The 15,271-nt window shown below is 39.6% G+C and overlaps 1 protein-coding gene across 1 annotated transcript; it reads right to left on the bottom strand.

The window, feature by feature from the left end:
- Positions 1-10,584: 10,584 nt before the first annotated feature.
- Positions 10,585-11,878, bottom strand: MBLAC1 (metallo-beta-lactamase domain containing 1). Its single transcript, XM_074298491.1, has one exon. It carries the CDS (start codon positions 11,741-11,743, stop codon positions 10,991-10,993), a length of 753 nt encoding a protein of 250 aa, XP_074154592.1. The 5' UTR covers positions 11,744-11,878; the 3' UTR covers positions 10,585-10,990.
- Between the last annotated feature and the right edge of the window lie 3,393 nt (positions 11,879-15,271).

The raw sequence follows: 15,271 nt of genomic DNA, 5'->3' as shown, positions 1-15,271 counted from the left end.
GACCTAGAGAACCATTATCTCATCAATCACACTTGCATTATCACCCTGCTGAAAGTATTTTTGCTTCAAGTATACTTTTTTCAGAATTCCCAATATCTGTGGTCCTCTACAACCACCCTAGGTCGGTTTGATACAAAAGACATCAGACTGCTTCCCATTATTTAATATCCATAAGTCTTCAGAAACAGTGATGTGATTACAGTGTGTCAGGAGAATCTTTGATTCTTAGAGTAAAATGCCAGTCAAGCTCTTCCAGTTTTGTGGCCTAAAGTACCCCAAACTCATACCAGATTGGCACTCAAACTGATTCTATTTCCTCTCTGAGTTATGAAATATGTCAAAGGGTTGAATATAGCTATATATATATATATATATATATATATATATATATATATATATATATATATATATATATATATATATATATATATATATATATATATATATATATATACACTACAGACATTTTTTCAAGAATTCTACTTTGGGGACAAGTGGTTTTCCCAATGGAGGGATATACTTAAAAAACATCGTTGCTTGATTCTAATGTGCTAGAGTCACAGAATCTCAAAATGGGTCTTCTGAGTAGAGTTCATAGGTAGGATTGAGTGACTAATGCTTTGCTTTGATTTGGGAGCATAAAAACAGAGATTAAAAATAGTCATAAGTAACTTCAGGGCATGGTTCGTTCCTCTGTGAAGCTGTACCCAAGGTAAACATACTCTAGTGTTTTCTCTCCTTTATTCCTCTTTTGTCCCTTACTCTAGAAACAAAATTCCTAGTTTGAGCTCTGTCTGAGAGATAATGTAGTCCTACTCCATATCTGAAGAAGAATCATCTTGATATGTGGAAAAGTGGTTACCCAGTTTTTGCTTAATTATTAGTAAGATCTCAAAGAACCAAGACAATTTTTTTTTAATCCAATGACATCCCTGGCCCGCCCAGTATTTAAAAATTCTGTTTTAATAGTGATTTCACTATTTACTGAGGTAACTTATTTCATTAGTGAGGAACTGATTATTAGGAACTTCTTCCATTAAACCTTAATCTGCCCCTCTGTAATATCAGAACTACTAGTTTTGTTATCTTGGGGAGCTTGATGATGCTATAGCTAGAGAACTGGGTCTGGAGTCAAGAAGACCTGAGTTCAAATCTAGCCTCAGTCACATAGGTACTAACTTTGTAATTCTGAGACAAATAGAATGATCAATTTGCTAAATGACAGTTATGCTGATAATTAAAGATATCACATTACTCTCAAAATTTCTTGAGAATAAATTTCATTTCCTTGAATTTAGCCTTACATAGTTTGAACCAAAACTTGGTAATTGCCTTCTTTGAATGATACAAACATATCCATCCATTTACTAAAATAAGTTCCCAGAGTTAAGCCTGATATTTCACATGTGATCTAAGGCAGAGAATAGAAGCCCATCACTCCCTTTGTACTGGACAATTATACATTTTAAAAAATATGGCTTCTTTTGATAATGTGTTTTGTCTATTGGGCTGCTAGTGAATTGCTAACTCATATTGAGTTTGCAGTCCACTAAAAATAACAGGTCTGTTTGTGACAAACTGTGATGTATTATTCATCCCCAAGCTCAGATTTATCAAATTGAATTTTTTAATCTAAGTATAAGGTTAAATTTACATTTATTTCTATTAGAGAAAAAGCATTTTGTTTTAATTTGTATCATGAATCCTTTTCGGATCTTGACTATCAATATGTTAATTATATCTTTTAGTTTTATATCATCAACAAATTTGATAAACATATTCTCTGTGGTTTATTATTGGTCAATGCAGGTTGTCTCAAAAGTTTTAATGCAAATTTAAACTTTAATCAATTAATATAATAGCTTAAGATAATAAATTTTAATAGCCTAAAACTTCACTAAGACTTTTGGAACACTATGTGTGTAGAGAGAATTTTCTTCTTTCTTTTCTATTTAAATATCCTTTGATTATACTTGCCGATCCAGGTTAATTTTTTTTCTACCAGTCCTTATTAATTTCACTCCATTCCTGACACTAGGGCATGTCTACTCAACCAGAGAGATCCAACCAAAACCCATGCTTGGATGGTCATATTCAGAAAATAGAGAACATAGCCCAGAATCATTCTGCAGCTTCTTAAGTCTTTGGTTCTGCTATTTATCAGACAGGAGGACCTTAGAATGAATGTGAACTCTGAACTCTGACCTAGAAGGTCCCTGAATGCCAGACAGTCCTTTAAATAAATCATTCTAAAATGAGAGATCATTTAGAGACTGAAGTCAGGCTAGACCTCAGTCTAGGTGATGAACAATGTTATTTTTAAAATTTCCATGTTTTCCTGAATTCAGGAAATTAAGACAGTCATCTCATTTTTTTCTTATGATTTATTCATTTTTGTCATGATGAACTTGAGTACTGCACTTTATCCCTATTAGGCATCGAATCATTTTGACCTTTAGTCTCCTGTATAATCTGCATTATGACCAGATGAATAGCACAGCAGTTTTAGACTGAAATGATTTTTTAAAGTATAAGGTATAAAAACAAAAACTTCAAGTAGAAAACTCAACAAACTTGTCAGTAGTCAAAAGTTTGATCAAAATCCCTCAAACTTAGAATGAAATTGATAACTCGGCCTTTTTCCAGGCTGAGGACATCACAAATTCTGTAGATTTTTGGAAATATTTTCCTTGTGTAAACAGATGTTAATGTCACATGAAGATGACTTGTCTCCTCTCTGCATTGAATGAGCTCTTTAATAATTTAAAATAGCCTTATCAATCTGGGGAACTTCACGGAGATCTTAAGTTATGATCTGCTTTGGCAGTCTGGTGAAGTTCCTGGACTATGCAGAGAATAATGGTTTTCATTGCAAAAAATAATATTCATATTCATAGAAATACAAAAGAAACCAATTATCCTGAAATATAATACTAATCGATAACACTATCACCAATCAATCCTCATGTTCTTCCAGTGGTTTTCCAAAGGCTATGAAGTCATCTAGATATATCAGTACTTGTATGTCTCCCAGCTATTTCTATCTTCAGCTAATGAAAGGTAGCAGGCACCTAAAACATCCTCAAGTTGATAAAATCCAAGTGAATGTATGAAAGTTTTATCTCTTTCCTCAGCCACAGGAATATGGCAGAATCCATATTATAAATCCAAGACTAAGATACACTAATGGACTAGAAAGGTGAGTGTTTGAAAGTTTTATCAACTTTCCTCTTGCTGAATTTGTGCTACAATTTCCATTCTTTTCCTATAAGGGGGTCACAGATTTAAGATCTATTCCTAAGTTTGAAAAGCCAATTTTCTCATTTAAAACTATTCTCATGAAGGCCCATGCACAGGATATATAATCAAAGTGTTCAGATATTGGGGTCCAAGCTTGTTGTTTGCAGTATCCTGATAATATTTTAAGTAGAATAGAAGAGGTCTAATCAGTGTTTATATTGCAGTGAGAGACAATAGAACAGTATATGTCTGAGCCACCTTTCTGTTGAAGCCAACAGCTTCCTTGATAATGAATAGTCTTTATTGCTAGGTCTCCTAAGTTTAAACCTCTTTATAGAAGATTAAAGTACTTTCCTCAAATATCTTTCATAGAATGATTTGAAGTATGTTAGTAGCTTGACAACAAGAACAGCATTGTAGTCCATTTTTTGATGTTTTTATCAACATTGAATGTTGTGTGAATCCAGGTGTAATAAACCTTTATAGAATCAGTGTTTAGGTCATTGTTATTATCCTCTGAAATAGTAGTAGTTCACACTCATCATTCCATGGGAAATACCCTAGCCAAAACACATGTCATTGGAACAGATCAAGGCCCAGGCCTACCAGGCATACATTCACTGTCACACTTAATTTTGTGGAGAGATTTTGTGTGTACATCATAGTTGTTTCCAAATATATTCCTTTCTCCTCTCCCACTCAGTGAGTCATCCTTTATGATAAAGAGTAAAAATGAAAAAAAACATATTATCAGCAGATCTAACAAGCACGTGGATCATGTTTGAAAATATATGTATATTTCATATTTGCAGGCTCCTACCTCTTCAAAAAAGAGAGATGAATTTTCTATACTTTGTCTTTTTACATGTGAAAAAATCCAATTTATATACATATATACCTTAAATATATTGTTTTAGGTCTAGGGTTGTATCTTATACTGCCTTGTTTCCCTTTGCAAAATATTGAGCATACAGAAGGCACTCTTATCAATTTTTGATGTGTGGTTATAGAAAAATCTCTTAATTTTGTGTATGTCTGATGCTTAGTAGCCATGTGAGCAAATCACTTCAGTTTCCCATTTTGTAAAATGTGAATTATTATACTTGTACTAGTTATTTAATAAATGTTGTTGTTAGGAAAATCTTGGTAAGCCTTAATGTGCCATAGAAATGTGAACAGTTGTTAAATAATTATGTGTGTGTGTGGGTATGTTTATATATTCACAAACAGCATTTTAAAAAACAATAAGTTTTTTTTTTAATTTTTCAAAACACATGTTGTTGTTGCTGCTCCCTTGGTTTTGTTCAATTCACTTAGCATCAGTCCACGAAAGTCTTTCCAGGCTTTCCTGACATATTACTATAGTTTTTTACAGAACAATAATATTCTATAACATTTATATACTATAATTTATTCATCCATTCTCTGACTGATGGTCAGTTTCCAGTTCCTTGCTACTACAAAAAGGGCTGCTACAAACATTTTTGTACAAGTGGATTGGGTCTCTTCCCCTTTTTTAATGATCTTTTTGGGATACAGATCCAATAGAGACACTACTGGATTAAAGGGAATGCAGTGTTTGATGGCCCTTTGGTCATAGTTCCAAATTGCTCTCCAGAATGGTTGGATAAGTTCATTCCTCCAACTCCACCAACAATGACTTTCAATTAGTGACTTTTCTATGGCCATAGAGCTAACAAGTATCAGGGATGGGATTTGAACCCAGAAGTCTGTATAATTCCAAACCTCTATCCACTCACTATTCCATGCTCCCAGATAAATATAAGTTAATATTATTCTGACTGTGAATAGACTTGTGGTTTAGGAGATTCACTGCTCAGGCTAACTTACCTTAGATAATAACTTCAAGGCGTTCATACTTAAATCTTGTCTTGTACATGATACCTTTTCTCTCCAAAGTGATTTTGCTCATTTTGCATGCACATTGTGTACATACAGACAAGTCTCAATTAATGCCAATAATTAATCTCATTGAAGTGGCTGTAGTATTCAAATTCATACTGTATATTTGCAGTGGTCTAGAACCCAATGGCCATTAAAAAAAACCAAAATTATAACTTTGAATAATGCAAATTCAAATACATGGCAACCAGTTCAGGGGATTTGTTACTCACACTAATTGAATTGTAGCTGTACTTAGAGGTGTCATGTTATCTCCTGATAGCATATAATCTCTTGAGGGTAGGGAATGTTTCTTTTTTTTTTTTTTTGTAACCCCTGGCTTCAGTAACTGTTAAACCTCCCCTCCTCTTGATATAACTTTATGTTTATTTATGTCAGACATGTAGTCAATAAACATTTATAAAGCTCTTACTACATATCAGACACTGTGTTAAGCAAATACAACACCCCTGCAAAACAAAACAAAACAAAATCCTCTGTACTTTCAAGAAATTTGCAATCTAATGGGTGAAGACAATACATTAAAAGGGTGACAATGGCATGTTTCATATTCTACCCTTTTTCCCCTATTAGAATGTAAACTCCATGAAACCAGGGATTATTTAATTTTTGTCTTCATGTTCTGAGAGCCCAGCGTAGCATATAGTAGTAAAAGTTGCTTAATAAATGCTTATTGATTGTTGTCAAAATTTTTTTGCATAGTATTGAGAGAAAGAGAGAGAGAGAGAGAGAGAGAGAGAGAGAGAGAGAGAGAGAGAGAGGGAGAGGGACAGAAGAAAGAGGGAGAGAGAGAGAGGGAAAGAGAGGAGGAGTGAGGAGAGGTATTTTAATTTTTATAGTGTTTGTATTAATTCAGCATGAATTTCTGATTGTTACAGCATTTTTCTTGACATTCTGAAAGAAGAAATTCCATGAGTCAGGATAATAGTCTGCCTGGGTAGTCACAGAGTCCTGAGCTGGCAGATTTTGGAAAACAAATTGAGCTGGGATGGCTTGGACTTAATGACCTTAAAAAATTTCTCCAAGGAGTAAAATGGGAACTGAAATTCAAAAAGCTGGAGGGGGGAATGGGTTGCTGAAAGAATTAGGTGCTCACTTGAAGTCGAGGTAGAAGCTTTCCTTAAAATTCAGTTTCTGAGAGCTGGGTTAATAAGAAGGTGTGACAAATGCAGTCTTTTTTGTTCTTCTGTTTTCCCAACCAGACATAACCCGATCTCTTCTTGACTCTAAAAGTAGGGAATATGCCAGAGAATCACAGAATCATATCTAGAGCATCAAGGGACCTTACAGAATAGAAAATCTTAACTGATATATGGAGAAACAGGCCCAGGGAGGATTAATGACTTGTCTATATTGTTCTGTGTGTATCCAAGGTCTAATTTGAGTTAATACAAAAACCAATTAGAGAATAGATCAAGGTATTTGTGTTAGGTTATAAGAGATAATTACATTGCCTATGACTAAATCTTCAAAACAAGGGAGAGGAATTTGGGCAGAGTTACTGAATGTAGAGGCAGAAAGGACATTAGGAGTTATTAGTTGAAATCAGTCTCAAGAGTTGTCAGGAACTTGGGATATCATCCAGTATAATGTGTACTATCCACTCTACAATATTCAATACATGGTTATTCAACCTTTCAGGTGAAGATTTTCAATAACTGAGAACTCAATACCTCTTAAGGGAATTCATGAGATAATATTTGCAGAGCATTTAGTACAGCTAAGGCACACAGTAGGCACTTAATAAATACCTTTCTCTTTCCACTTTCTTTCCTCTTCTACAAATGTTAACCACCCTTTTACTTGGAGCCCTTCAAACACTTGAAGATTAGTAAATAGCACTTCAGCTCATGGAATTTCCACTTTATGTTAAAAATCCATTTTTCCCACCCTTATCATTAATACTCTCTTGAAGTCACTTTTTATACTTTATTATATTAGGTATGCTTTGTATTTACTCCTCAGTGTACTTGTATTCCCTCCCACTGTTATGTAAATGTTAGATTGAAATGAAAAGAATTGGAGACAATTTTTGAAATAAAAATGATTATTAAAAAGAAAACTTGAAGTCTACATCTGGGATAAATCTTGCTTTTGACCTTGTCTTATCTGTATAAACATGGTCAAGATATTTCTTCTGAGTCTTTGAAATAACCAGATACAAAGAGACCATTGGGGGAAATTATTTGATGTTGCTTTAAATGAGGGGGCAAGTCTTAATCTAACCTTTCTGGGGCCTGTGTGTATGGGATTTTAATGGACTTCTGGATCCATACATTTAAAAGTTTTATATCACTGTTTTGTTTTGACAAAATCTTTGTCACATCTACAGAGACCAAACATAAAATGCAATTGTAATCTAGTAGAGATCTTAGAGGACATCTGTTCAAACTTCTCACTTTATAGGTGTATTAACTGAAGTCCTGAGGTTAAGCAAATCTCATGAGGTCAAACAGTTGCAAAGGAAAAAAAAATAGAACCTGGGATTCTTGTTTACCATGATTCTTCTTTCACTAAATTGCAAATTTTTTCTTTTTTAAAAAAGACAGGCAGAGATAAGAAAGAAATGAAGAAATAGACCATGTTTCAATTAGGAATTTCTATTGGTTTCATAAAAGTCACAATGTGGAGGGCTGATTTTTTCCCTCCCTCAAATGTGGCTGGGCTCCTTAGAAATGGCCGAAATATTTGACAATGCATGACAAAGTAACCTTCATAAATGTCACTCATGTGCTGGGAAGATGAATTCTATTCATTTAATATAAAAAGTTCACCTGAGATTCTATCTTAGAAATAGTAATATTAGTCATCTTTTCAAGGAGCATGAAAGGTTGAAAACCCCTCAGTCTTTAATTTGGACATAAGATGGAAGGACACTAAGATTAATGAGGTGTACAAAGGATTTTATTCTAGGTTTTTTAGAAAATGAAACCTGAAAATTGCTTAATAAGTCTTCCTCCTGGACTAGTGATTTTCTTGCATAATTCATTCAGATCTTTGAGTCTCAGTGGAGTTTAGAGTTGTAAGAAAGAAGCCAGAAGATGAGTGGGCTGCCCCCTGGGGTGCTGACTTAATTATGTCAGGGGAGGCACATAATTATGGAAGGGCTGAACTCTCACTTTGCATCAGCCACTATCCCTGCACCTCAATTTGTAGTCCTGACTAGCCAGTGCTAAACCTTGAGCACAGCAACTTTCCTGTCAATCTTTATAACACCTAACTCACACGGATGTTGAAGAGACCAAAGAGATAATAACTTTTGTTTAGCACTGGGCGTGGCACACAGCAGGTGCTTAATAAATGCTGTTTTCTCCCTTTCCTCTTCTTATAGGACAAGGACCAGAGTATTTTCTTCTTTTGGCCTAACTGCCCAGTGATCAGACTTTTGGAACTGTTCTCTCCACACCAAGTCCTTGCTACTGTGCATCCCACTTTTGTCATGATCTGAAACAAATGGAGAGAAAAGAAAAAATAAAATAAGATCAAATACACTCACTAGACAGGGTCAGAGTTGGAGTAGGGGGGGAGAGGCAAGTTTTAGAATAGTTAATGGGGAATATTCCCAAAGAAATATCAGTGGAAGTGAAAGAGATTCAGTTCATTTCAATGAAAATTTGTGAAAAGTTAGGGAGCTGAGGTTGGAAGTCCTCACCGAGAACTGCCAGGAGTAGAAAATTGGGCAAATGCGGATGTGATTATTTCAAAGGGGTCTATGTAATTTTATTTTCAAAAAAGAAAGAAATAAAGGGAAGTAACTTTTCTTATTCGTTAGCAGTAACATCTGTTGAGTAAGGGGACATCAGGTTTGTGACTGACAGTTTTCTTCAAAATAATATAAAAAATCAACAGCAAGATTAATAGCTGTGCCCTACTCTGTGCCAGGGATGTGTTAGGCATTGGAGATACAAAGATAACAACTATCATGAACTGAATTTGAAAGGCAGATATTTGGAAAGAACTGAGAGAATATTCTGGGCTGGAGAAAACAGCCTAAGGAAAAAGTAGAACGAGAATGTACTGGGCTGTTTGTGAAAATAAAATGCCATAGACTGACTGTTTTTCCTTTTTAGTCCCTATTCCTGAAGATTGTCTGTCAGCATGTAATGTCCTAGGCAGTCCCAGGGATGGCACTGAGGTGCCAAGGATGTCAGTGGTTGGCCTGGTCCATACTTGAATGACTTAATTGGACTCTGAAGCCCTGAGTACACTGGAATTGGCAAGAGTACAAGCTCCGTGGTGGTACTTGGCCTGGATCCCTTTTCATCATCTTCTCCTCTCTTAACACCTTTTCACATTCTGCTTGGAAGGAAACTGTGAAGTAATGGTGAGCTTAGCCCATGCTCTTCCCACACTCGTGGTGATTAAGATGGCTCACACTGGTTATAGGGAAGCGCATGGCAGCAATTGGCCCACTTTTTAGCTTCATGCTTTGTTTGTCTGCTGCCCTATCTCGGCTCATGACGACTAAGGCAGCCATAGTTGACATCCATCCAGATGTTTGCACTAAGGCAAGTCTGTTTCTTTTGTTTGCCCCCATTCAGCACATTAAGGACCAGAACAGTTGAACTTGGAATCCAGACAGTCCATTTGTTAGAAAGTTGATTAGGGTAACAACATATATATTCTTTAGTTGCGGCTGAAGTTGGAAGGGGGGGAGCACCATCAAGCACCCCTGAGCTCAATAATATAATTTAAAACTAATTTATCCTTGCTCTCATGTATTTATTTTGCTCTTGGGGCAGATGCTGGGATATTATTCAGATTGGACTTATGATTAACTAAACAGGAGCTAATATAATAATAGCAGGTGAAATATTTAAGATCCAGGAACTGCTATTTCCTCAGATGAAGCTCTTTGCAGAAAAATACAAGGGACTTAGATGTGAGATGTTTGGGCTTTTTTTTTTTAGAATGACAATTGAAGTTGAAGCCTAGGAGGGTGGGCAACAATAGTGCCTGGAAGGAAAGCGGCTGAAATATTCATAATGTTGAGGTCATAAGCATATGACCTAAGGATGTCATGTACCAAAGTATGGAAGCAAAGAATTGTAAATAAAGTACTTAAATAGATTATCAAGTGGGAAAGGATAATTATGGTAAACTTTTATAATGGAATATCACTTTTAGATTATGCCGTGATGTAGAGAACCAAGAATATATGCAACAATTACGAATTATAAAAAAAAACAATTAAGAGGCACAATTACAAAGCAGAACTCGGTTTCAGAAAAGAAATGAAGAAATGACACTTCTCCCCCAAGTCCTTTAGAAAGGCTTTTTTTTTTGGGGGGGGGGATATCTGATATCTCATATATACTGTCAATTAAAAAAAAAAAGTTTTACTTTTTTTCATAAAACAATCTTTGCTCCACGAGGGGCTCTTTTAAAGAGGTTCGGTAAGAAATACAGGGAGGCATTTAATATAAAAACAACAAAAAAGGAATACAAATTTATTTGAGAAAGTGGCAGCCAGATGTTGAGGATGACATATGCATCTTGAATCTGGGGAGGTGCAAAAAAAAAAAAAAAAAAAAAAAAGTTGGGATTTTCCCGGTCATTTATGAATGTCTAACATTTGTATTATATTTTTATTTTCGTCTTTTATCTCATCTGATGCTATGGTGGCAGCTGAGAGAGGAAAACGCGCCTCGGAGGCCCGGGTGAAAGGGCTTGGTTGGATTTTTCTCCTCTAAAGCAGGGAGGACTCAGCAGCACACAGGGTCCAGAGTGCTCCAGCACGGCTCCTCGTGGCGCTCCTTCCACCAGGCGGATTAGTCTCAGAGCGGGTCAGCGTCCTGAGCCTGTGCTTGCAGCACCCGCTCCCAGGTTAGGGCACTGAGCGGTCCCCGGGCTCTCGGAAGACCCGGAAAGGTCGCCCATGACCCGGCACTATCACGTCGGCGGCCGCCAGCACCCGCTGCCGGCTGCGCTCCTGCGCCGCGGGGTCCTCGCTGAGCTGCCGCCAGGTGTCGCCATCGTGCTCCCGCTCGAACACGTCTCCGGCCACCACGACTGTGCCCGCGGAGGTACCCGCCGCCACCACGCTAACGTCGCCGAGGCCCGCGTGTCCCGGCGTGGCCCAGATCTCGAGGCCCGGGCCGAGGCGCAAAGGGCACGCCTCGCTCAGCCCGTGGGGCAGGTAGAGGCCCCCTGGGAGGCAGAAGTCGTGGGATACCAGGAGCGCGGCACGCGGGAACAAGCCCAGGCTGCCCACGTGGTCCGAGTGGCCGTGGGTGCCCACCACGAGGGTCACGGCGTCCGGGGCCACGCCGTGCGCAGCCAAGGCGGCCAGCAGGGCGTCCCGGGCCCAGGGCCCCCCGGTGTCCACCAGCACGGGGCCCGCGCCCGCCTGCTCCAGGGCGGCTTGTGTGTCCGTGCCAGCGGGGTCCTCCCCACGTGCTCCCTGCGCCTTCCACGTAGCGGGCAGCAGCAGCGTCACGGAGCCGTCCGCTCTTTGCGCGCCCTCGGTCCCCTGCGGCTCCGAGTAGCCCTGCAGTAGCACTACCACCGAGTAAGAATCTCCCGGGATCGACAGTGGAAAGTCCCCATGCAGGGGTTCGGTCCGCACCTGAGAGTTCATGTCTAAGAGCCGGCTGAGAGGCTTGCACGCTTGAAAAGCATCAGAGATTTTTGGCCTTCCTCAGGATCCGTACCTCCGGAGTGGGGTTCCAAGATGGCGCCGCCCATGATGACTACTTCCGTCTCTGCCAGCCGTACGGAATCGGTAGTGGAACATCATTTCCGGCTCCCCCCTTCAAAAAAAAAAAAAAAAAAAAAAAAAAAACTAAGCGCAGGCGCAGATGGGCCAATGACATAGGGGCGGAAATCCTTCTGAAGGTAAAAAACGAGAACGGAAAAGACTTTGATTGAAATGGGTCCTGAGCAGTTTCCATCCTGTGTGAGTGCTTATCTTTAGGGTCCCCCCCCAAAAACAATCTCTTTCACTCGCTCCTTTCATCCTCCACCTTCACTCCCTCTTTTCTAAGGTCACGGCGTTTTCCACCTTTCTCCTCCCCCCCTCCCCCCGTCTCTGTCTGTACCACAGGCCCTCCTCCTCTCGCCGTGGGGCTGACACACCACTTGAAGCTCTTGTCAAGTCAGCTGAGGGACCACGCGAGACGCGGATTTGTAACCTCATCCAACGAACATTCATTAAGCACCTACTGTATGCCAAGTCTTGCACTATTTATGAATAAAAATCTTTGGAGTTATTAAGACTCATAGAAACTATCAGCGAACCTTTATACCGTACCAGGTCCTTGTTTAAGATAGGTCTGAGTTTATTGCCAATGCAGACACTAGTTAGATGACTTACTCTCTATACTTTATTATCCTTGTATGGGGAAGGGGATGGGGAACTTTCCACGACCTCTAAATGCTCCTCCCCGCGCTAGCTCGACACTAATGGTTTGGGGAGGACAAAGTAGAAATAAAAGAATCCTTAAGGAGGCGCTTACGAATAGTCATACTGTGTCATTGAATCCACGTGGTTGTAACAGCAATGGGGGTCCCCAGGCCCGTTCTCCAAGCCGGGTTCTTGGCGGAAATGGATTTATTTTCATCCAACAGCTCTCTCTCTGGGGGCTAGATCCATGTTAGAAATTAACAAATGTTGATTGATTATATTTAGATTCCCGAAATTGAGGTCAATAATGGGGGGTAATTATGCCCCAGGCCAAGATCTCCAAATGTATAAAGATTATTATGGGAGTTTCCCCTGGGAATCAAGCAGCAGGGTGGGGATGCCTCAGGATTTTTCCAGCCCAGATCCATCCCCCCCAAAGGTCAGGGGGACACAGTCGCATTCAGGAGTTCTTAAACTAGGCCAGCTTGCAGCCGCTGAGGACGTTTATGCGGCCGAGGGTTCTGGCAAATGGGCTGAGGGCGGAGACAGACTGTGAGCTTTTGTTTTTATTGTAGTCCGGCCCTCCCACAGTCCGAGGGCACTGAACTGGCCCCTATTTAACAAGTGTGAGGACCACTGTGTGAGTACTTGGATACTGCTTCCCCATTAGAATGTGAGCTCCTCTAGGTCAAGGAATGCGTCTTTGACTATTCTTGTGCCACAGTTCTCTTTTAGTATCCTGACTCAGTTTCCCTAAATTGTCCTGCCTCGGTTTCCCTGAATTGTGACTTAATTGTTCCGGTCAATCCTGCAACATCACCCCGCCCTCCTAACCATGATGATCTCTACCTTAAGCATCGTGTGTAATTTATCAGCTGTCCCTCGTGCCCTCCCCCCATCCTGTCCGAACCAGACCCTTAGTCCTCTTCCGGCTCCCTGACTCCGCCCCTGCCTCCGTCTACCCCTAGGCCACATATATAGGTCTCGGAGAACTCACATCTTTCGCGGGATTCTTGGATAGTCCCATTCAGCCCTGGGACCAAACCATGGATCCATTTGGTCCCCATAAATTAATAAAATATTAAACACTCTCTAAGCTCTAATAAAAGCTCGTTGTCGACAGAAATCGGAGTTTTATGGCATTAATGATACTCTCTAAGATGCAGACAGACTAGTGGAAGTTCATTTTTGGAGACTACGGCACTAATAGTGCTCATTTGATAAAGTCATTTTGTTAGATTTACACATCTGTGTCAGGATTTTCCCCAATGTCCGTGAGCTTGCAAATGCGCCCGCAACCCTGCCTCTTACCCAAGAAAAGTAGAATCTGCTTCACAGAAGTAGGGCTTCGTTTGCTACAAAACTGTCGCTGAGAGATCCTGAGAGTTGGCTGTGCTTAGAACAGATGGTGGAAAATGTTGGCATAAAAATGTGAAAAGATTTGTTCTCTGGAACAACGGCGCGACCAGTAGAGAGAATATGAGATGTCGGGGAATTTGTACCATTTATACAAAGATAAGCTGGGAGCGTCCTGAAGAAAGGCTTTATTCTTGGTTTTGTATCTTCCTACGTTGTTGCTCAGTTTCAGGTTTGCACTGTGCATAGAACGGAGTGATTTGCCAATCACTAGCTCTTTTTTATAAGTGAGAAAACTGAGACAGGTAGGGAAAAGTGTCTTGCCCAGAGTCACAGTAAGTTCCGGGTTTGGAGTTCTGGTCCGATGCTCTGTGCGCTATGGCGCCACCTAGCGGTCCCTTCCCCCAACATAATGACTTATAAGCGTCTGTCAATTGATTTTTTTGAAGAAATGCGTTGTGGTCCTTTGTGGTCCACAAGTGTTAGATTTTGGGTTATTGTAATCTGAGTAGTATTGTTATAGTTGATTGGAAAAAAAATCAAATTGCAAATATTTATTAAGCACTTACTGTATGCCATGGGTACCATGACTGGGAGATAAACAAAATTTACCCTAGCTTCTAGAATCGATAGAAAGGAGTAATTTGAGTTAATCAGAAAGGCTCTGTTGGCTGTCAGTGGGAAAATGTTGGGCCATATAGCCTTTCTTCTCTACTTAATCACATTTTAACGAACTGTTTCTTTTAAATATAACCAGGGAGGAAGGGATTATAGAAGTTTGCTTGACTATCCCTTTCCGGGGAGATGCAATAAATCTCCCAAAGTCACAGAGGGCTTGTCCTATCAGATCCAGGAAAGACCCTGGGAATCCAGAAGCTGACAACCACCCAGGAGCAGCACTGGCATGTGAATATCCTCTGACTCCATCTCTCTTGTTTTTTCCTTTCTCCCAAAGACCCTGAACTCTCAGAAATGTCCATGAGAGAAGAAAGCCCAAAGGATGGAAAGCCCTTCAGTACCCAACAAAACATGAAACAAAAGCCCACCTGCAGCTCTTACCAACGGATCAGATCTAAAGGTCCCACTGAAGAATGTTAGCACAGAAACATTTATGTTGTTTTCCCTAGAGCAATAGGGAAAGATGCTAAAGCTTTTCAGTATGAACTATTCATCAACCCATGAATTTTTAGAAATAGAAGGATCCTTAGCACTCATTTAGTCCATGAACAAACTGAACCCCAGAAAAAATAGTCATTTGCCCACAAATTTATAGTAAATGATAAAGAAATGTAGGGGTGGGGATGAGAGGAGTCAAACCTATAATTAACTCTGAGTCTTCTGGCTAGTGTTCTCCCCTCCCCACACCACACATATGTTATTTTGTGGAGAAAAATACCCGTCAAATGC

Source organism: Sminthopsis crassicaudata, chromosome 3 (genome assembly GCF_048593235.1).
Source record: "Sminthopsis crassicaudata isolate SCR6 chromosome 3, ASM4859323v1, whole genome shotgun sequence".
NCBI classification, from domain to species: domain Eukaryota; kingdom Metazoa; phylum Chordata; class Mammalia; order Dasyuromorphia; family Dasyuridae; genus Sminthopsis; species Sminthopsis crassicaudata.
The sequence above is the reverse complement of the archived record's forward strand: the minus strand, read 5'-3'. Positions and strand labels throughout refer to the sequence as shown.